At 35.6% G+C, this 22,184-nt stretch overlaps 1 protein-coding gene across 2 annotated transcripts in view; it reads left to right on the top strand.

Moving 5' to 3' along the window:
- Nucleotides 1-22,184, top strand: part of LOC149227242 (uncharacterized) — a 94,326-nt gene that overhangs the window by 41,050 nt on the left and 31,092 nt on the right. For both annotated transcript variants that reach the window (XM_089375464.1, XM_089375465.1), the window contains exons 3-4: nucleotides 11,874-13,877; nucleotides 14,222-14,278. In XM_089375464.1, coding sequence (XP_089231590.1) covers nucleotides 11,934-13,877; nucleotides 14,222-14,278 — 2,001 coding nt within the window. In that variant the 5' untranslated portion in view covers nucleotides 11,874-11,933. The remainder of the gene's footprint in view (nucleotides 1-11,873; nucleotides 13,878-14,221; nucleotides 14,279-22,184) is intronic.

The raw sequence follows: 22,184 nt of genomic DNA, 5'->3' as shown, positions 1-22,184 counted from the left end.
TGAAAATGCAAATTTTGGAATGAGATAGGTAGTGTTGAAATGCAATCAAATTATTGTATTTACAAAATAAACAAAGATTTATCAAGGCCTTATGGAGACATGAAACATCCATAGCTAGTGATTTTCTTTAGGCTTACCTTGCACTCCTAAGAAGACAATGCATTAATGGGTCACGGGATGCTCCTCATCTCCTTCGGAGACATGGTGGATCTGTAGACAGTGTTGCCCTTTCATCTTACCTCTCTCTGAGTGATAATGTATTAACAGGTTAGGGGGTTTTGTTTTTTGTGGTTCTGTTATGGCTCATGAATGGATGTGCTTATGGATTGAAATTTAAGGAAAATATGGGTTTACTGTAGCATATGAATGGGATGCATCCAAGCATTGAAATTTCAGAAGTTGGGTTTATTGTGCATATGAAATGGCATGTGTTGATGCTTTTGAAATTTTACTTAGAGAAAAGAAAAGATGGATTTGGTATTACATATGAATGAGATGTATTCTTCGTATATGCTTGGCCATCTATAGAGGTTTCTCGATTTTGGGTAATTAATTTAACCTCTTGATTTTGGATAATTAACTTACTCTAAAATGAAATAAGGCATTCAATGTGTTCCTTGTAATATAGATATAAACAAAACAACTAAAGAAAAATAATTGCACAATGATCCAGTCCAAGAAAACAAGGTTTTCCACAAACCAATTAATTCTTCTAGAAAAATTCAACAATTCCAATTTAATAATCTTATCGGCCTCTCTTTGTACCTTTTGGGACAATTGCTAGTATTTAATATCTATCCTAAAAGCTCGCACTTGCACTTTATAACTCATCAATTGAATGCTATATACATATTATATTATGTGATATATTTAATATTATTTATATTATGTGGTAATCGCAAGGTTCACGTCGATATGAAAATATTGTATTATAACCATAGACACTGAATGTTCCCGAATCCCCACCCACACCTGCTGGTCACCCTAAAGACAACTGGTGCCAGAACAAAACGACAACCAACGATGTCTACACTATCGTTCGCAGGGTTACCAATCAAATGGCTCTTGAAAAATCTACACGACTTAGGGTTACTCAACCCTACCCCATCCACCGCTCCAACTTCTCATTCACACCATTTTTTCCCTCAGCCGATGCTCTGTTATCTCTAGTCATACAATCGATCCCCAATGACACAGAGGCAACACATAGCTTGTTTCTCAACCCTACCCCATCTGCCTCCAACTTCTCATTCACGCTAAGTTTCCCACAACCAATGCTCTGCCATCTCTGTTGATACAGTCAATGCCTGAGCATGCAGAGGGAGCACAATGCTCGTTTGACCATGGTCAATAGTTGTTAATGTTGTTTCACCATGGCTATCACTCGTCATTGTTTCTTTCACCACGACTATCAGTCGTTTCACCATAGTGTCGAATGATTCAACTATGGCATAGATTCAACATCGCTCATGACACCGTGGTTGAGCTTCAGAAATATGGAAAAACCCTAAGGCCATGCGGACAATATGTGAACTTCAGTTTTCCATAGGTAAAAATACACTTTTCAATGAACTAGGTTTATAACCGTTCTTGGAAATCTTTTAATTTTTTAACATACAGGGTTTTGAATCGCTATTGTGTTGTTCTCTTAGCCTCTCTTTCTTGCTTTTGAGGTCGCAGAGTACTTCCAGAGAGCCCTATAAAAAGTAGTCGACCAAAACAAGTTTCGACTCCAGGGAACGAATCCCTCTAGCCAGTTACATCTGTGACTCTGTTTTCTCAGAGACGCGCCCAATTTCTTGCCTCACATTTTTCTTTTGATACCTTAAACCCTCATATTATTAATTAGCAAATTCCTTGTCTTTGCTATGCAGGTATGGTTGTTGGCTCGTTCCCAGCTGTGCATCTCCTTCTCAGATCAGCCAAGTTCTTAATAATATGAGCTTGTTGCTTCTTTTCTTCAATTTTTTTTTCTTGGTGGATCGTAGACACCACTATCTATTCTCCCATTGTAAAATAATGCCCTATCCAAGGGTAGTTAGGGTTTACTAGACAATTGTTTACTGAAACAACATGATTATTTTCATACTTTCCATATGTTTTTATTAAATGTCATGCTAGAAATGTTATGTTCGAAATATTTTGAATATGTTTCTATTAAATGTTACAGAACAATACTTTCAAAACTCTAAGGGTTTCTACTTCATTTATTAGTTAATTGAAATAGAGTTGCATGTATTCTTTCGACTATCTGAGAATTTCGTCATTTTTTGTATTTCACAATTTTTCTTAAAGATGTCGACAGCGCAGTAAATTTTTATTGTTGCGGTTCTCTATAGTTTAGGAATTTGAAAAATCCCATAACCACAACATCATTATATATATCGAGTCTATGAAAGTCCTAAGGTCTGATGTTTAACCTGTTTTCGACCTAAATGTTTTCGAGCTCAATGTTTTGAAGCTGATTGTTTAAAACAAAAATTCTTCAAATATCTACATTACAATATTGTTAAAACCCTAAGGGTTTCTTCTTCATTTATCGCTTTGCGTAATTGTGCATTTTAGAAATTTCAGAAAATCCCATAACCACATCCTCACTATATATATGAGGTTTATCAAAGTCTTTAGCTCCGAGTTTTAACTTGTTTTGGACTTGAATGTTTTCCAGTTGAATATTTACAAAATTTATATTTGATATATTTATGGTACATTATTTTGAAAACCCAAATAACTCAAATAGACTTCCTGTATTCTTTCGACTATCTCATATTTTGGTCATTTTTTTTGTTAGATATCTTGATTAAAGATTTCGACAACACAACTATTTTTTATCATTGTGGTACTATGTAGTTTAGCATTTTCAAAAATCCCATAACAAAAACCTTTGACATCTAAGAGAACCGGGGATAGTTTTTCCCGGTTGTTGCCTAGCTAGCCGAGTCTGGTAACTAACCCAGGTCTCTACAAAGGCTAATGAAATGCTCACATGGATCATGGACCTTATGTTGACACTCGCACATCATTTTCCATTACAGAAAAAATTAAAAAACAACGCAGCGATTTCTTATCTATAACACCCTCCTCCCACATCTACCCAAGTAATTGGCCAACCGGGGTACATGCGATGAGAGGCTACTATTATTGGATTCAACCTCCTACATGACCTTAAGGAAATGGAATCGACAGAAACGCAACATAAAGACCTTCTACATCAGCCACAAGACCCCTAAGAACCATGCCAACACTTCAGGTAGCTTGCCCCTGGGTCCCATTGAAGCTTATAATCACTTTCCCTCTAGACGCTCTCCTGCTAGGGGCATGCCAACGTTTAGGGATCTTCGGACACTCTCACAGGCTTGCATGCCAATGTCCAAGGACCAATTTTTCTAGTTATGTGCCAACGTCCTTGGGATTTGAGCCATTTTTTTCGACCCAGAGCCCGGGTCACTGCCCAGAATGGAATGATATCTTAAGAGTAGTAAAATAACAGGGAAACAATGGAGTAGAAGCAACTAGTTAAACAAACCCTTAACCAGACCCCTACTAGCCGTGACAGACATTTTGTTAAACATATCACAAACATGTAATCTACAGGTGTAAACAATAGAATTGAGAATAGGGATTTCTATGTGATAATTGATAAAAACCATTGTTCCCTCATGTCATTTGCTGCATTATCATCTATTAGGTCATAAATACATTGTCCATTCATTTACAAGTAAAAACACACTAAGAGCCATACATAGATGCTGTCATAAAACATACTAACCAACATAGTGACAATAGAAATACCATAAAAATATCAGGCATAAAATCCACATACAAACCAATACATTTACACATAAGGACCAAGGGAATGAATTTCTCATTAATGAATGCAAAACCAACCAGAGATGGGACTACCACATTCCACCTGACCATAGATTGGCTGAGCCAAGTCTCTCTTCAACCAATCACCCCCATGTCATAATCTAAGCATGAATGTGGGACTCATAACTGTAGGTTTTAACCCTATATAGAAATTACTTGCATATGAATTCTAAAAACATAAAATAAATAACAACAAAAGCATAAAACATAAAATAGATATAAACAAATATTTTCCCCAAGATCCCAAAATCTGGACTACCAGATTAATTTTTCATTATATTTCTTTCAATGTTACAATACATATATATACATGTCGAAGCATCCATAAACCCCAATCCATTAATCCTGGATTAGAACATAATCGTAGTTCACTTGGTTGGATCTACAAAATACCATGGAATGAAAACCATCATGCCCAAAGCCATGTGCGAAATCCATGCACAAAACCGTAGGTAGCACCACCCACCTAATATAGGGTCCAAAAAAAATTTCTCGGGGTGGTGCCCTGAACCCCCTGTAAGGGGGCTACCACCCCTTTGCTTACCCCCTGACAAAGGGGGTAGCAGCGCCACGCACAACTTATAGGGGGGGCCTTCCAGCCCCCTCTGCTCCCTCACACGTGGAGTAGTTGTGCAAACAATATAACACAACCCAACATTCTCCCACTTGTTGTTTTCTTTCCATAGGGTGCCACAAGAGAGCTTAATCATTGATCTAGCTCTGCAATGCCCATTGTTTCTCTACACCAAGAGAACTTCTCAATTCTCACAGACATTTTCAATGCATCTGCAGTATTCTTCATAGTGTCCACCTTTACCAACAATGCCTTTTTGTCTTCAATCATATTCCTCACAAAGTGATACTAAACAACAATGTGCTTTGTCTTTGATTGATAACCAAAGTTCTTTGCTAATAAAATTGCACTTTGGCTATCACAATCTATCCTTATAGCTTATTGTACTAACCCCATACTTTAACACAATCTCTACAACCAAATTGCTTCTTTGCTTGCATGAGTGGCTACCATGTATTCTGCCTCTGTAGTTGAAAGTGCCACTACAGAATGTCTCTTACTCATCCAACTGACTGTACCTCCAAATAAGTTAAACACATACCCACTTGCAGATCTTCTTTGATCCAAATCTCTAGCCGAGTCCTCATCAAAAAATCCACAGATGTCCACAACTCTGTCCAGTCCTAGTCTTCCTTGATAGCGCAAACCATAATCACTAGTGCCACACAAATATTTGAAAACCCACTTCACTATTATCCAATGCTCTTTCCACAGTTTTGACATAAACCTGCTCAATACTCCCATTGTATGTGCAATGTCTGGTTTAGTACATACCATTTCATACATCAGGCTACCGACTGCACTTGCATATGGAACACGAGACATGTCCTCTTCCTCTTCTTGTGTCTTGGGACACTGTTCAACAGATAACTGTAGACCTACAGGAATAGGAACATTCACCGATTTACTATGCTGCATATTAAACCTCTACAATATTGTCTCGACATACATTTTCTGGTTTAACCAAAACTTCCTCTTTTCCCAATCTCATTTAATTTCCATGCCAAAAATATAGTTTGCAGCACCAAGATCTTTAATGTCGAACTTGGAGGACAATTGGGTCTTTAAATCCTGGATAATTTCTTTTTCATTTCCAACCAGCAACATATCATCCACATACAAGACGAGATAAATAAAACGGTCACCAATTAATTTAAAATACAAACAACGATCTGCTTTGATTCTAGTGAAGCCAAGTCTCCATATAAATGTATCAAATTTTTGATGCCACATCCTTGGTGATTGTTTTAACCCATACAAAGACTTTTTTAACTTGCATACTAGTTCTTTCTTACCCTTCACCACAAAGCCTTAAGGTTGCTTCATGCAGATCTCTTCTTCTAGATCCCCATGAAGAAATGTTGTCTTCACATCCATCTTCTCTACATCAAATCAAAAGTAGCAACAATAGATAAAAGTAATATAATAGAAGCTACCTTGGAAATAGGAGAAAAAATATCACCAAAATCAATTCCCGACACCTGGAAATAACCTTTTTCTACCAACTGAGCTTTGTATTTCTCCACTTTTCATTTTTCATTCTTCTTCTTCTTGAACATCCATTTGTTGCCAATGGATTTGCTTCTAGCCGGCAACTCCATGAGATCCCAAGCCTCATTTTTGTGCAAAGATGCCATTTCATCAACCATGGCCTCTTTCCAGAGTTTTCCATCCTCTGAATCTACTGCTTCCCTCATAGTTCTCGGATCATCATCAATAATAGATAAAGAAAAATTTGAACAGAAAACAGATGGACTATACCTTTTTTGTTGCCTTCTTTCTTGAATTGATCTCCTTGCAGTCGGAGTTTGTGGCTCTTCATCTTCTAATTCCTCTTCTGAGTCTGATTCTTCCTCCTTTAGCTCAAACTATATCTTCTCAGGCTCGTTTGGTAGGACTTCATGTTTAATAACATATTTCACCTCTCTAAACACCACATCTCGGATGTACACAACCTTCCTTGTTTCTTAGTTCCAAAGCGTATAACCTTTTAAACCATCCTTATACCCATTAAAGATGCATTTTTTAGATTTACTATCTAAGTTTGTTCGTTTCTCCTTTGAAACATGTACATATGCATCATATCCAAATACCCTTAGATGTGAAAGAGAAAGTTTCTTACCAGACCATACCTCTTGTGGAGTCTTATCCCCCAACACTGATGGTGCATTGATGAAGGTGATCTGTTGACCACGTAACATGCAGTCTCCACCACCTCTTCCTAGAATTCTATCCTAATACGGCACCACTGAGCATGCTTCTTGCCCTTTCCATCAACGTCTTGTTCATTCTTTCTAAAACTCCATTTTTCTTAGGTGTGTATGGAGTAGTCTTCTACTGTGCTACACCACACTTCTTACAAAGCTCTTCAAATTCCATCTTGCAAAAATCTTCCCCGTTATTTGTCCTCAACACCTTTATCTTCTTCTCTGTCTGGTTTTCCACCAGAGCCTTAAATTATTTAAACCTGTCAAAGACTTAAAATTTCTTCCTAAGGAAATATATCCATGTATTCCTTGAGAAGTCATTATAAATGATACATAATGCACAAACTTTCCCAATGATTGAACCGAGACAAGACCAAACACATCACTTTGCACAAGCTATAATGTATGTTTCACCCTCTTATCACCAAAAGGGAAACTCACCCGATTATGCTTCCCATATACATAATTTTCACATAAATCAAAATCTAGAGAGCTATTATACATACCTTCTATCATACTTTTACCATGTAGTATTTGAAGGACCTTCTATCCAATATGTTTAAGCCTTTGATCCCATAGCATGGTCTTTTCTCCAAAGATCACTAGATTTTCTGCTCCACTTCCAGGAACCATAGAACTATTGCACCCATCAATAATAGTGTTACCTTGAAGCTTGTAGAGAGTTCCCACCCGAACTCCCCACATCAATACCAGTGCTCCCTGAACCATCTTGCAGATATCTTTCTCGAATTCTATTTTTACACCTGCATCATCCAGCGTGCTTACAGAAATCATATTTCTGGCCAATGTAGGAATATGTAGAACACCCGAAAGTGTTCAAATCCTCCCACCTTGCAACTTCAACCTGAATTTTCCATGACCAACAATTCTAGCCTTCCTTTCATCCCCTAAGAAGACATCGTCGCCATCATATTTCTCATACTTGTAGAACCACTCTCTATGGGGAGTGAAGTGAAAGGGTGCACCTGATTCAATTAGCCATGCCTCATGATCTACATGTGTACTTGAAGAAGAAGCCAAGTACACATCCCCAACTTCATTTAAGGTGGTTTTCGCCTCTGTAGAAGGAGCATCATCAGAACCCTTTTCTTTCTCAAGAGATTTATATTGATAATCCCTTTTGAAGTGCCCTTCCATTCTGCATTTTGAGCACACCTTTACAGTTTTTCTTGGAGATTTAGATCTGCCTCTAGATTTAGATCTCCCACTCGAGGACTTACTTTTGCTTTTGTTCTAGGATCACTCTCATACAGGGAACGCATCACCATTATGACCCTCCATATTTTTCAGTCTCATCTCCTCCAAAAATGCATTCATATGCTTTGTCACTAAGTCTCCATCTTTCATCCTCAGGTTATACAACTTTTTTCGTAGGAACATTTTATTCACTAGAGACTTATATTGGTACAAAGTCCCTAACTTGTCCCACAAAGCCTTCGCTGAAGCTTCCCCTGATACATTCAACAATACTATTGTGCTCTTTGCCTTCTGATCCAACTTTGCCCAGTCTTTAACTGACATTGTTGTTGGTTTGGTACCTGGATCTACCGCAATCCACTGATCTTTATCCACTAGCAGATCCCCCATTTTGAGTTTCCACAAATCAAAACTCCGACCATTAAATTTCTCTATCTCTATCTTTCCACTGCTCGCCATCTTCTTCACCACAAAAATCGATCCTGTAGATCTCCCACTGAACATGGTCTACCATAGGCCCGAGCAAAAAACCCCTTAGCAACAAAGGTGTCTCCTTGAAGCCAAAAAAGCTCTGATACCAAATGTATGTTTTAGCCCTGTAAAACAACTACCTACGTATGAATTCTAAAGACAAAAAATAAACAATGGTGAGAGCATAAAACATAAAACAAATATACATAGATATTTTCCCCTAGATCCCAAATGGGGACTACAAGATTGATTTTTCATTATTATTATTCCTTTCAATGTTACAATACATATATATATTTGTCGAAGCGTCCATACAACCCAGTATATTAACCCTGGATTAGAACTTAACTGTAGTTCCCTTGACCGGATTTACAAAATGCCATGGACTAAAAACCATCATGTCTAAAACCATGTGTGAAATCCATGTAGAAAACCATAGGTAGGTCTGCCCACCTAATATAAGGTCCAAAAAAATTTCCCAGGGCATTTCCTTGGATCCCATGCTGGGGGGCTACTGGCCCCCTTCTTACCCCACGACAAGGGTGGTAGCCACCCCCCCTATGACCCCCCGGCAACGCTTGTGGACCCCCTGTGCATGGGGTAGTCATGGAAAGAATATAACACAACCTAGCAATAACCAACCAAAATTAACCAAACAAGAATGGATGCTACCGGAGTTCTCCACCAACACGTGAGGATTTTTAGTGCCTCCTAATCTCTTAGGCTTTACCGTAATCCACAATACGATCTAGGTATCACTAGGCCCTACACCGAGACCCACTCTCCAAGCTTTACCGTACATCCCATCCCAAGACTACTAGGTCCAACTGAGAGAAATCGACCTCTTGGCTTTACCGTATATACGACCATTCATCGGCAAGGATTCCTAGGTCCACTGAGGCACACAATCCTAGCTTTACCACAACCCATAGTTTGGCTCAGGGGTTACTAGGCTAGTGGCTTTACTGTGATCCACAGTCTGGTTCATGGACCACTAAGCTATGTGTTTGTCATTTAGGAGTTCCACCCCACTCAGCTTCGAATCCATCCAACGATCCAGCTCAACTGAAGTATGAGAACCCATCTCATCAAGGCTATTAGGAAATGGCAATGCTAGGCTGAAAGACACTGTCACACCTGGCACGACCCATGCCATAACAATAAAAGAACCACATGCAATACCTTACATGCCAAATCTAGCAAGGAAATCACACATGAAAATAAGCTTGGAATACGTGTCCCATCAATCGTGGTCTTACATTTTTTACATGGAATTTTACTGAGGGTTGTTACATTATCATTACGGTACTGTGTAGTTTACCAATTTAAAAAATCCCATAACAACAACCCGAGACCTCTAAGAGAACCCGTGACTGCTTTTCCACGCTGCTACCTAGCGAGTTGGGCCTAGTAACTAACTCTCGTCTCTACGAAAGGCTAATGAACTGTTCACGTGACTCATGGACCTTATGTCCACAGTCGCACATCATTTGTCATTATAGAAAAAAAATCCTTTCTTTCTTCGCAATTCATTATAAAAAAAAAACCATAGGAAGGGAGGTAGACCTTTTAAAGGCCATGGAAGACCAAAAGAAAATCTACGCAACTCAACCCTAGCAACAATTGACACCGTCCCAAATCGAGCCCAGGATCCCACCAACATTCGCCAACCACCCAGAAATGCTACGAACCCGAGTAACAAAAGCTAGAGGAAAGGAACATGCACAAAGATGTAGTTCAAAAACATCGTCCTGCCAATATAATTTTGAACTGCGTCGGTTTTTTTCCTTTCTAGTTTCCTTCCTCCACCTCCATGAATGAAATCGAGACATCTTCCAAAAGACCAGTAGTATCGCCTTCTTACCAACATCACTTCCTTTTCTGCATTTTCCAAAAGAAATTAACATTCTCATTACCCCCTATTGTTCAAATGTTTCAATTTCAAATATAATTTCAATATTCAAATTCAATTTCCAACATCTCATATTCGACATATAAATATCCATATTTTCATTTGATTTTTTCCAATTTTGAATATTTGAAATGCATATTTTTCAATATTATCAACTTTAAAACTTATATATATATATATTAATAAACCCAATTTTTTTTTGTAAATTTTGTAATATTTCCAACATTTATAATATTCTTAAATTTTGTTATTTTACACCAGATTGGTGTATGAGAACCCCCTTGTTTGTGGGACAAGGGACTCACCTCCTCATAGCTATAGATACTCTATCCCGTCTAGTTTTGAACCTGTGACCTTTTAAGAAGGGACTCACCTCCTCATAGCTATAGATACTCTATCCCGTCTAGTTTTGAACCTGTGACCTTTTAAGAAGAAACACATACTCTTAACCATTAGGTCCACTCATATATTTTCTTTAATAATTTATTTAAAAATTACATATTCCATATATAAATATCTCTATTTTCATTTCATTTTTTCTAATATCAAATATTATTTTTTCCTTTTAAAATAAAATTTTCCATATTTTTTTTTGTGCTTCTCCTTATAAAATATTTTTTTATTTTTTAAATTCTCAACATTTCATTTTTTAATTGTAACATTTATTTTAAATTTTCCAATATTTGGAATCTATATTTTTCAATATTATAAATTTCAAAATATTTTTAATATATATATATATATATATAAACTTCAAATATTATTTCTTCCCATATTTATATTTTATAGAATATTTTTAATATTTTTTTTATTTACAATAATATTTTTTATATTTACAATATTCATAGATTTTATTATTCTATTTTCTTATTTTTTTCAAATTAAAAATTTTCAATTATATATATATATATATATATATATATATATATATTTTAATTTAATTTAATTTAATTTAATAATTTATTTAAAAATCTCATATTTTGATCTATATTTTGTATCATTATTTTATATGTCAATGTTTATAATTATATCTTCAAATATATTTAAACCTCTATATTTTGTTTTTTATATTTGTATTTTTCCATTCAATATTTATATTCTCTTTTTTCTAAATGTTCACACTATTCTATAGTTCTATAGTTATAATGCTTTTAGCTACAATATTTTACGAATATTTAATGTTTTATCCATGTTTAATGCTTTTTTAATGTTTTAATAATGTTTCATGTTTTATTAATTTTTAATCTTTAATTCATGTTCAATGTTTCATTTTTTATTAATGTTTAATATTTTATCATATTCAATGCTTAACGATTTATTAATTTTTAATGTTTAATGTTTTATTAATATTTAATATTTTAATAATGTTTTATTAATCTTCAATGGTTTATTAAGGTTTAATATTCAATGTTTTATTCATTTTGAATGGTTTATTAATTAATATTGTTTAATATTTTAATAACGTTTTATTAATTATGTTTTCTGTTCGTTTCAGTTATGGTCATTTTGAATCAGATTTTCTGGCCTTTTGATTTCCACCTTGTTTTTCTTTCTTCCATCTGTATGATTGTTTTGAGTCTATTGATGCTTCTTTGAATCTATCGTCGAATTGTAAATGCAGACAAGTTTCAGCGAGACTAGTCGTTATTTGGGATACACCAGCGTCTTCGGTGTAATTGATATGGAAAACGAAGTGGACACTATAAATCTTCCCAGGAAGGAAGATCTGTTAGCCTGGCTTGCTTGGTTGGTTCCAGTTATATTTTTGCTGTTATGGGATGTGGGGAAGGCGTGGAAGAGATGGGCTCCCTGGATTCCAGGACAAACACTTGTGCTCAGCCCCTTTATTATTCGATTGCTCTCTTACATCGATTATTCGCAAATCAGCGTATATTCAGGTAGCAGGTACCAGACAGTAAAGGTGGAGGCCATTTTGGTTAAAAATCAGAAGGTGATTGAGAGCGGAAGACTTATGATGTGTGTGCTCATTGCTTATTTGATCCCAGGAATGGCCCGTTCCAGCTCTATTACGGACTGGAGCAATCTTGCAGCATTGGCATTGAGTATAACATTCCATGTTGTCAATGAGTTTCGGTCCGATTGGAAAGTGGAGAAGCGAAATGAATCGTTGAGTGCTCTTGCTCCATCATCCGAAGGACTTGACAGAATAAATTCTTATCTGAACCATTATATATTTGTGATTATCGTAATCTCAGTGATTATATATTTGCTTCTGCTGTTAATCCATGCGGTCATGATCGGTAGAAACATTCGTAGTTTCATATCGCAAAAGATTCCTGCAGCAATCTCGTGTTGTACTCCAGATGATGAGCCGAGGTGTAGTGATATTAAGGATCACGTTCTCAAATGTTGGATTGTGGTGCGTCTCTGCCAACCTGATTATGTCTTGTCCAGATCACGTTTATGTTCAACGGTCTGGCCAACTGTGACAACTTGCTTTGTGTTCTACATCCTTAACTGGATATATATATATAATGAGTCACTCAATAGTGTGACTAAAGGAAAGCTGGTTCAGTTAGTGATTGTTGGTCAGATTGTACTCGTCGGAATAGGATGGATCGTTCTTCTTGTCAGATGGGTGACTTCTGATAGGCAGGGTAAAATTTCTGGCGAGTATTATTTTAAAGGTATGAGTCTTCAAGATTGTAAGAGTAAACTCGAGGCATGGTTCATAGGCTTTTTTGTTAGGGACAAAAGAATTCAGGAGAAGATAATTCGTGATATGAATAAGATATTTCGTAATATTCAATCACTATTATGGAATCCACGGCACTGGGTAAAGAAACCGAAGTTACCGAATAACAAAACACTTGTTAGCGCATCTGTTTCAGAAGCATATTTTTCCAAGTACGAAGACACTTTGAAGACGTTACTAATTCCAGGAGAGTGTGCCTCGCAGCTGTGGAAAGCCAATCAATGGGGTTTCAGCAGAGTAGAAAGGTGTATGAAGCAATGCATAGAAGACGATAAGGGCAGTCCCAGTGAGTTGATTTCCTTACTCAAAACAGGAAGCCTGGAAGATGAATATTTGCTTACGACAGCAGTCTCATTGATCCAAGCTAACAAGAAATCGTGGAAGAGGACAGCAGTCTCATTGATCCATTTTATGATTTACTTTTTTGACAACGGCAGTGATGGTTCTGTTATTGAAAAAGCTATGAAATGTTACACTCAAGGATGGGAATACATGGATATTGTTGACGGTTTAAATGAAGAAGTCGAATCACTCGCTTGGCAAGCCGATGGAGGGTTCGACAGTCTCGAGCACATTTGGAATAAACATGCGAAGCGTGACACGCTGGACAGGGAACTCATAGGCGAGGAACTACGTAAACTGCAGAATTCTAGGGATTCGACGGAAGATGCAAAGCGTTGCTTGTTCGAAACATCGAAATTCATCAATGGTTATTTACAACATCGTCCTCAAATTAAGAAAATTGATTGGTTACAATGCGCATTGGCAAAGGTTTATTTTCTTTACATGACAGAAGACGTCAACAAAGCAGTTATTCAAAAGTGCAGTAAATTGGCTGAAGAGGGCAGAGAAGAAGAAATATTGGAGGTGGCCATTTTAGTAGCTAAATCAAAGGGAGTACTGCATAAGGTAAAAATTAATTAATGTAAATCTATATGTTAATATCATTTATTTATTTTAGTTTATCCATTTTTCAGGAAAAGTACATCTCTGGATATCTTTCATTGTATTTTATAAGAATTATTTCATCTATATATATATTACTATTTCTATTTTGTTAAGATTATTTTTAAATCTAGTTTATAGATATAATTGAACTCAATTACTTTATACATATTATTCTAAAGTCACTATAAATAATAAAAAATAAAGAAAACTTATTTTCCATTATGAATTTATTTTTAATTTTATATTAATTTAACCTATTCAAATTTATATTACAATTACGTGGATTTATTTTGTTTATTCTACAGGTTGGCGGCGGACACAACACTGGTCAGGGATCTACTAGCTCACCTGTAAATGAACAGGTAAGTAGGATAGAGTAACTGTCACTGATCAGCTTCTATCTGTTACGTCAATTAATACACCCAAGTGCGTAAATGTTGCTAATCACATTAGATCAATGTTCTAAATATATTTTCTGCTTCATCAAGCTTGATGTCTACCCTCTACACTAAATTCATTGCCTTCAATATATTTTCTTCAGCATTAGTCTTGATGTCTGCCCTCTCTATTAAAATTATTTTAAAAATTAGCATATATTACAGTGTATTTATTTATTTTAAGTGAGATAAAAAACGTATCTCCAAATTTTTATCAAATTATCAGCGTTTCAATATTCCAACATAATGCATATCACTTTTATAACTTATACTTATAATGGGTTTTCAAATAGAAGTTATAATTTTTTTGCCACCTTATTTGATTACAATGGTGTATGTTATGACATTTTTGTAAAAGTGATAGAATTTCTAGATAAAACAAGGAAGAAGACACCTTTAGCAAAGAATCCATAAAATTTTGAAAAAAAAGGGTAAGAAGAGCTAAAGAAGAAAAAATTTATGCTTGTACAAACTGCACTTCATACTCAAAACAAAGGAATCCAATGGTACATTGATAGTGAATTTTCAAGCCACGTGACAAGAGAAAGTATTTCACTTTGGAAAAAGTTCATGAAGGTAGTGTGATATTTGGAAATAATGCTACCGCAAGGATAACTTGAAAAGGGACTCTTAGTCTCAATAATGGAAAAAGTTCGGGGAGGTAGTGTGATATTTGGAAATAATGCTACCGCAAGGATAACTTGAAAAGGTACTCTTAGTCTCAATAATGGAAAGACTAAAACAACAATATCATATATGTTGAAGGTTTGAATCATAATTTTTTTCATGTAAGTAAAATGTGTGATCAAGGACACATTCTCACATTTTATTGTCAAGGTTGTGAGATAAGGAAGTCATGCATAGGAAAATTAGTTGTATATACAAATAAAAAATAAAATAGTGTATATATTTTTAATGAGACAAAGGGAGAAAAATGTTGTATGGTACTACTATATTAAAGCTAGTTATGACATATAAGAATGGGCCATATGAATTTTGATACTCGAGTGAAAATGAACACCAAAGAAGAAGTGAGAGACATGCTAAAGATTACAAAACCTTCAAACACTATTTACAGGTAGTGTTAGCATGGGAAGTAGATAAGAACAAGCTTTAAGAGAAATGAGTACTCAATAATGAAGCCACTGGAAGTTGTTCATACAAATATTTGTGGGCCTTCAAGGACACAAAGTATTCAAGGTGAAAATTACTTCATGTTTCTCATTGATGATTACTCAAGGATGACATGGGTTGCCTTCCTCAACAAAAACTAGATGCATTTGAGAAGTTTAAAGCTTTCAAATTCTTATTTGAAAACGAAACTGATTAAAAATCAAGTACTTGAGATGAAATCAAGGAGGTGAATTTATCTCAAATGAATTTGAAGAGTTTTGTGAGTCTTGTGGAATAAAAATACATTCTTTTAGTTACAAGAACTACACAATAGAATAGAGTGGCTGAAAGAAAGAACATAAACATACAAGGGATGGATAGAACAATGTTGGATGGATCAAAGCTATCAAACATGCTTTGGAGAGAAGCGGTTAGGACAATAGTATACATTTTGAATAGAGGGTAAATCAAATTCAACAACAACAAAACACCTTATGAACTATGGAACGATATATTATTAGCAGTCAAATACTTCAAAGCTTTCGGGACAAATTGCTACATAAAGAGAGATGGCGAGGATTTAGGAAATTTTAACTCTAGAGTTGATGAACGTATCTTTCTTGGTTATTCATCAAGAGGTAAGGCTTATAGATGTTACGACAAAGCATTGCAAAAATTGTAGAAAGTACAAATGTTAAAATGGATGAAGCAATTCCTTAGAATGATAAATCACAAACAAATAAACATTCAGAAAAGATGAGTTGCAAGGAAGAAGAAAAAGAAGAAGAAGAAATAAAACATCAAGATACAAAGAAAACATCAAGATTCATCCATAAGAATCAATAAGGATAATCTAATTATTGGTGATTAAGATACATGAGTGTGGCCTAGACAAAGATTAGAAAGTGGATCATAACATGCACATTTCTCCTTTCCATCTAAAATTGAGACTAAGAATTTCGTAGAAGCTAGTGAAGACAGGAAATGGTTTGATGATATGAAAGAAGAGCTAAATTAAATTGAGAAGACTGGGACATCGGAAATTGTTTCAAGACCAAAAAATAAAAATGTGATTGACGTCACATGGTTTGCTTTTAGAAACAAGTTGAATGAAGATGGTCAAGTAATAAGAAATAAAGAAAGTTTTGTTTGAAAAAACTATGCTCAAGTTGAAGGTATTGATTTTGAAGAAATATTTTCCCCCATTGAAATACTATAACCTATTAAATTTTTTTTGCCACTTACAAGTTTCAAGAACTTCAGATTCTATCAAATAGATGTCAAGTTGGCCTTTCTCAATGGAAATCTAGACGAAGAAGTATACATTAAACAATGAGAAGGGTTCTTATTATCAAAAAATAAGGATCATGTATGCAAATTGAAGAAAGCACTTTATAGGCTAAAGCAAGCTTCGAGAGCCTAGTGCTTAAGACTTAACAAATATCTACAACAACAAGGATTCAAAAGAGGAATTACTAAAAATAATCTATACATCAAGAAAGAAGGAGAAAATCAATTGATTATTGTGGTATATGTAGATGATATTATTTTTGGAGAGGGTATGAAAAAAACATGCAAAGAGTTAGTAATGCAAAATGAAACAGAAATTTGAGATCTCTATGCTTAGTGAACAATGATTTTTTCTTAGTTTAGAGATTTATCAATCTAGCAAAGGCGTATTCATTTAACAAACCAAGTACATCAAGGAATATTGTGCATTGGTCAGCACACCCATGGTCATTGGTTGTAAATTGAGTAAATATGATGAATCTTGAGAACAAACTAAAACATTGTACAAGTTAATGATTGGAAGCCTACTATGTGACAACATCAAGTCCATACACTATGCAACTATTAGGATTGGTTGCATAGTCTCAAGCTGCATCAAAATAAGCTCTATTGCAAGTAGTGAAAAGAAGATTCCTATCTGAAGGAAACCCTTGAATTTGGCTTGTGGTACTAAAAAGGTGAATATTTTACTCTAGTAGAATATATGGATGCAGATTGGGTAGGGAGTGCTAGATGATAGGAAACATACAAGTGGAGGAGCATTCTTTCTGGGCGACAATCTAGTGTCTCGATTGGTCAAGAAATAATCTTTAGTTTCTTGATCCAAAAGAGAGGCCAAGTATATATCATTAGCATCATGTTGCACATAAGTTCTTTTGATGAAGAAAACACTGAGAGATATTAAGGTAGAGTATGATCATCCAATTTTAACACTTTGTGACAACAAAAGCACAATAAATATTTCAAAAAATCACGTTATGCACTTGAAAAGAGAGTACATTGTAATCAAGTATCAATTCTTAAAAGAACAAGTAGTAGAACAAAATGTCAAGTTGAAACATATAGCCACCACAATGACAATGAAAAGTGTCTTCACTAGTGTGGGCTCAGATGAAGTTGAGTCTTCCTTCGATTTTGTGTACTTAACAATTGATTTCAAAAATTGGTGCAATCTAGGGTACTAGTTTGTCAATTTCACCAAAGCTACTATGATATTATACAAATATTTCCATAATAAAATGTGGAAGGGTTCAAATCAAAAATGGTTTGTGAGATAATATATGCACGCTTGTAGGAACTGGAGGTCTTAAACGAATAATTAAGATTAGATAAGTAGCCTTGTGGGATGCATATCTGCAATCTAAATCCTATTAATGAAAAGGAAATGATGTTAATGATTTGCACTAGTTATGTTTTTGTCTTCTAAATGAGTATTATGGGCTATGCGAGATTGTCTAAGAAATGAAATGATAAATTTGGTTTTAATGGCTATATAGCCTTCATATTCTTGCTTTTGGATCCTTATCTTCTCCTATCATCTATTTTTAAGAGAATAGGATTGTTAGATTTTAGTCATGGTATTGGTTAATATTTCATCATTTCTATAGGCCTTATCTTATATGAAGTTAAGACTAAGAAGATAGGGGAGGATGACTCCTCAACCCCGTGGAAAACTAGGATGGTTTGTTTTGGTATGAAAGGTCCTTTGTGAGTCTTAACAAGTGAGTTTGGTTAGGACTGGTTAGATCAAAAAATCTTTGAGTTAAATGTTTGTGGTAATTAGAAGGTCATTGTTGGTGTGGAATTAGGTGTAAGAGTAGAAGCCTTCATTTCAAAGAGGAGACTCAAAATAAGTATTTCTATCAAAATGGCTAAAATAAAGTACTATAGAGTTCACTAAGGAACTCTTGAATTCACGAAGGAACTCTTGAATTCATGAAGGAACTCTTGAATGGTGGAAGCCTCTTAAAGGGTTTGAAGTTTCCAGTAAGTGAAAGTGTTTGTCCATTTACGAGGCCAACTAGAGGTTTAAAAATCCATGATGTACACCTAATTGGATTGTTGATTAGTTGTAAGGATACACTAGATTGAGAGAGAAGGCATGGAGGCTTTAGAGGAGGAAAGTTATAGACAATGACCTCTTTGAATTCATTTGAGAATTGATCGGTTTATGCTTGAGATATGAAGTATATGGGCACCCCAATGGCTGGTGAAGGTCTCTATAGTTTCAAGAAGTATCTATTAGGTAAACTTGACTTGGGGAAAGAGTCAATGTTGACTAGGTCAACAATAGTGGTTTTGGGTCCATGGGTTTTTGGTTTCCCATGGTTTTGTTCCCATGGATTTATGTGATGAAGCCTTTAAAAGGCTAGGTGAAGACTCTATTTTAATGGGATAGGGGATGCCAATAGTGAAGGCTCACTTGGCTGGTTTGGCTAGGGTTCTGTCCAAGGTATAAAATGGAATTATGCTAGCTGGGTTTCTCCCTAGAGTTGGGGTTTTCCTAGGGTAAACATGGTGTTATGATTGCACATTTGAGTTTTCTGGTTGCGTTAATGTTTATCTTAGTAAATTTGGTTTTCTCTCTAGTTAATTTTTAAGATGGTATCAGATCTAAGTGCAACTTTAGGGGGACGCCTCTATTGCCAAGGGTTATTTTTTCCTAGTGAAAAATGTGAAGAATTGTGCTTGTGTGTGACCGATGCATAAAGGATACTTAGAAAACCATTTTTTGAAGAGCTTTGTGTAGAGTATAGAGTGGAAAGTTATAGTTGAATAAAATTGAAGGAACCTACCTCACTATGGAACATAGAGGAGAGCATCCATGTGGAGGCTGTGTAAAGTGCATAACTAGTTAGGAATAATTCAAAGATGTAAAATTTTCATATCCCTATAGCAGGTACAAGACTTTCCAAAACATCTATTGCTGGCTAGAAGAACTTCACATGTACTTGATGTGGGAATTATCAAAATTCTCATTGGAAGCAAGTGCAATCTAATGAAGGCAAGATAGGTTCTTGTAGACAAGATAGGTTCTTGTAGAGGAGAAAGCTCGATGTGGTTGAGACATTTATAAACACAACTATAATGGGCCATTTGACTTATAGTATTCGAGTCAACTATGGTGGCCATGAGTGAATGAAATTATTAGCAATGAGATAAATGGGCCCATCAATATGGTTGTAGGAGAAATTGATGTGAGAAATGCATTAGTCGATAGTACTGTAGGGGATCAGGTGAAGGTACAACTAGGGATAGGGTCACATGAGGAGAGTCATAGTGAAAAGGAAGCATGGAACCTTCTTAGATATTCTATGGTAAACTACTATGGAAGTCTCATTGGAACGATTGTTGCAAAGGATCCTACCAATCACACCATCAGGTTTTTATACCTTAAGGAGTGGAGTTTATACTCCAAGGAGAGAGTGATATCATTGGGAATTATATGTTGCAGTTACAATTTTTCACACTTATTGAGAGCATGTGCTCCAATGCCCAACAACAATTGGCGAAGATCACAATGATGTTATAGAAGCTTGAGAATTCCTAGCATAGGAAATCGTGAGTAGTGGAATGAAGAGATTATGGAACAATGTTGTATCAATTACAAAATACAACATGTGATAGAGATCGAGGGCTTGCATGTTGTATGCCATAGGAAATCATGGTCGAGAGCCATGGAAATATATGTCAAGGACGCTCGCAAAGGGTTTGGAAAAATGTTTCAATGAGATGATGGTTTTATTGGTGAGATGTAGCCATGAAAATTATCTCTAAATAGAAGAGTATGAGGCTGGAAGCATGTTAAGGTGAGAGGATTGTAACATAAATGTTGGATCGATAAATTTTTTTTCATAATGGAGTCAAATTTTCAAATTGCATGTAAATAGGCATACTATTGTAAGACCTCATAAGGCATGCGTAACCCTGGGAAATTTCTAGTAAAATCTAGTGTTAGAACTAGGTGATAAGGAGCACGATAACTTGGGTATAGACTTTGAGGGGGACAAGGGATAGAGTGAACGAGGCTAACTCACTTGGATGATTTGGTTGGATTTGGTCAAGGGAAATCCCAAGTTAAGGTTTAAGGGGGGAATGGTTAGGTAAAATTGACTCAAGGAAAGAGTCAATGTTGATTAGGTCAACAATAGTGGTTTTGAGCCCATGGTTTTTTGGTTTCCCATGGTTTTGTGCCCATGGATTCATGAGTGAAGCCTTTAGAAACCTAGGTGAAGACTCTATTGTAATGGACCAAGGGATGTGAGTGGTGAAGGATCACTTGGCTGACTTGGCCAATGGTTTCGCCAACACATCTAATGGAATTCCCTTAGCTGGGATTTTCCTAGTGTTCAGGTTTTCCCAGGGTAAACATGGTGTTATGTTTGCATGTTTGAGTTTTGTTGCTATGTTAATGTTTTTCTTAGTAAATTTGGTTTTATCTTGAGTTAATTTTTAATAGTATCTTGGGTAGCTTATATTTTTGTCAAATTCCCTTCTAGTCTATAGACATAAGCTAAGACTTTGACCCTACCTTTCTAACCTACTTTCCTTGGAAAAAATTCCGGGACTAATCATCGAAGGTTTCAAACCTTGGAATATGCTTGGAAGATTTATTAAAAGCATAGAAATTTGGGGATTGCCTTGAAAATTTAAGGATTAACTCATTAAATTTATAGAGTTATGTAGCAGATGTTTGGAAATTCAAGGATTGACCAATTGCATTTCTAGATCTGTATGGAACAAGTTTGTAAATTTGGGGAACAAAGTCATTGGATTCATCCCTTGGTCAAATGGATGACATGGGGGCCATGAATTGGAGCTAGTTGGAGGGAGTTTCAAGTTATCAAGTTATTATTATCAAGACATTTGGATATTGTGCCCTATCGGTTAGGTATTTCACTACCTAGAATCCCTGATACTAATAAAACCCACATTGTTGAACAATTAACATAGATTGGAAGATTTTGGGACTAGTCAAGTGATGGATCAAGACATTGGGTATTTGGTGTTAGTTAAACCCCAAGAAACAATTGACATGAAACCATTGACACTAACAGAATATGACATATATGTAAATTAAAATAGACCAAATGTTTGGGGGATGAAAATTAATAGATATCAACAATCAAGCATCAAACATATGGTGGTCATGTATCAAGAGAGAAAAAATCTGGTTGTTGGGGTTTACTCTCTATATATAATAATCCTAATACAAATTCTATGTGAAAAATATGGTGATATGGAATTTCCATGAGGCATGCCATGTGGCAAGTAATGTGGTAAATTGACATGGGATAATATTTCCATGTCTTGGCCATGTGGCAAGTGACTTTGTGAGAGTACATGGTATGGCATGGATCAGATTGCACAATAGGAGGCCAAGTGGTAGGAAATGGCCAGAGGTGACATGGGTGAAATTTTTTTAGAT

This window comes from Pinus tabuliformis, chromosome J (genome assembly GCF_031772625.1).
Source record: "Pinus tabuliformis cultivar Carrire ecotype Pingquan chromosome J, CPIR1, whole genome shotgun sequence".
In the NCBI taxonomy this organism is placed as follows: domain Eukaryota; kingdom Viridiplantae; phylum Streptophyta; class Pinopsida; order Pinales; family Pinaceae; genus Pinus; species Pinus tabuliformis.
The sequence above is the reverse complement of the archived record's forward strand: the minus strand, read 5'-3'. Positions and strand labels throughout refer to the sequence as shown.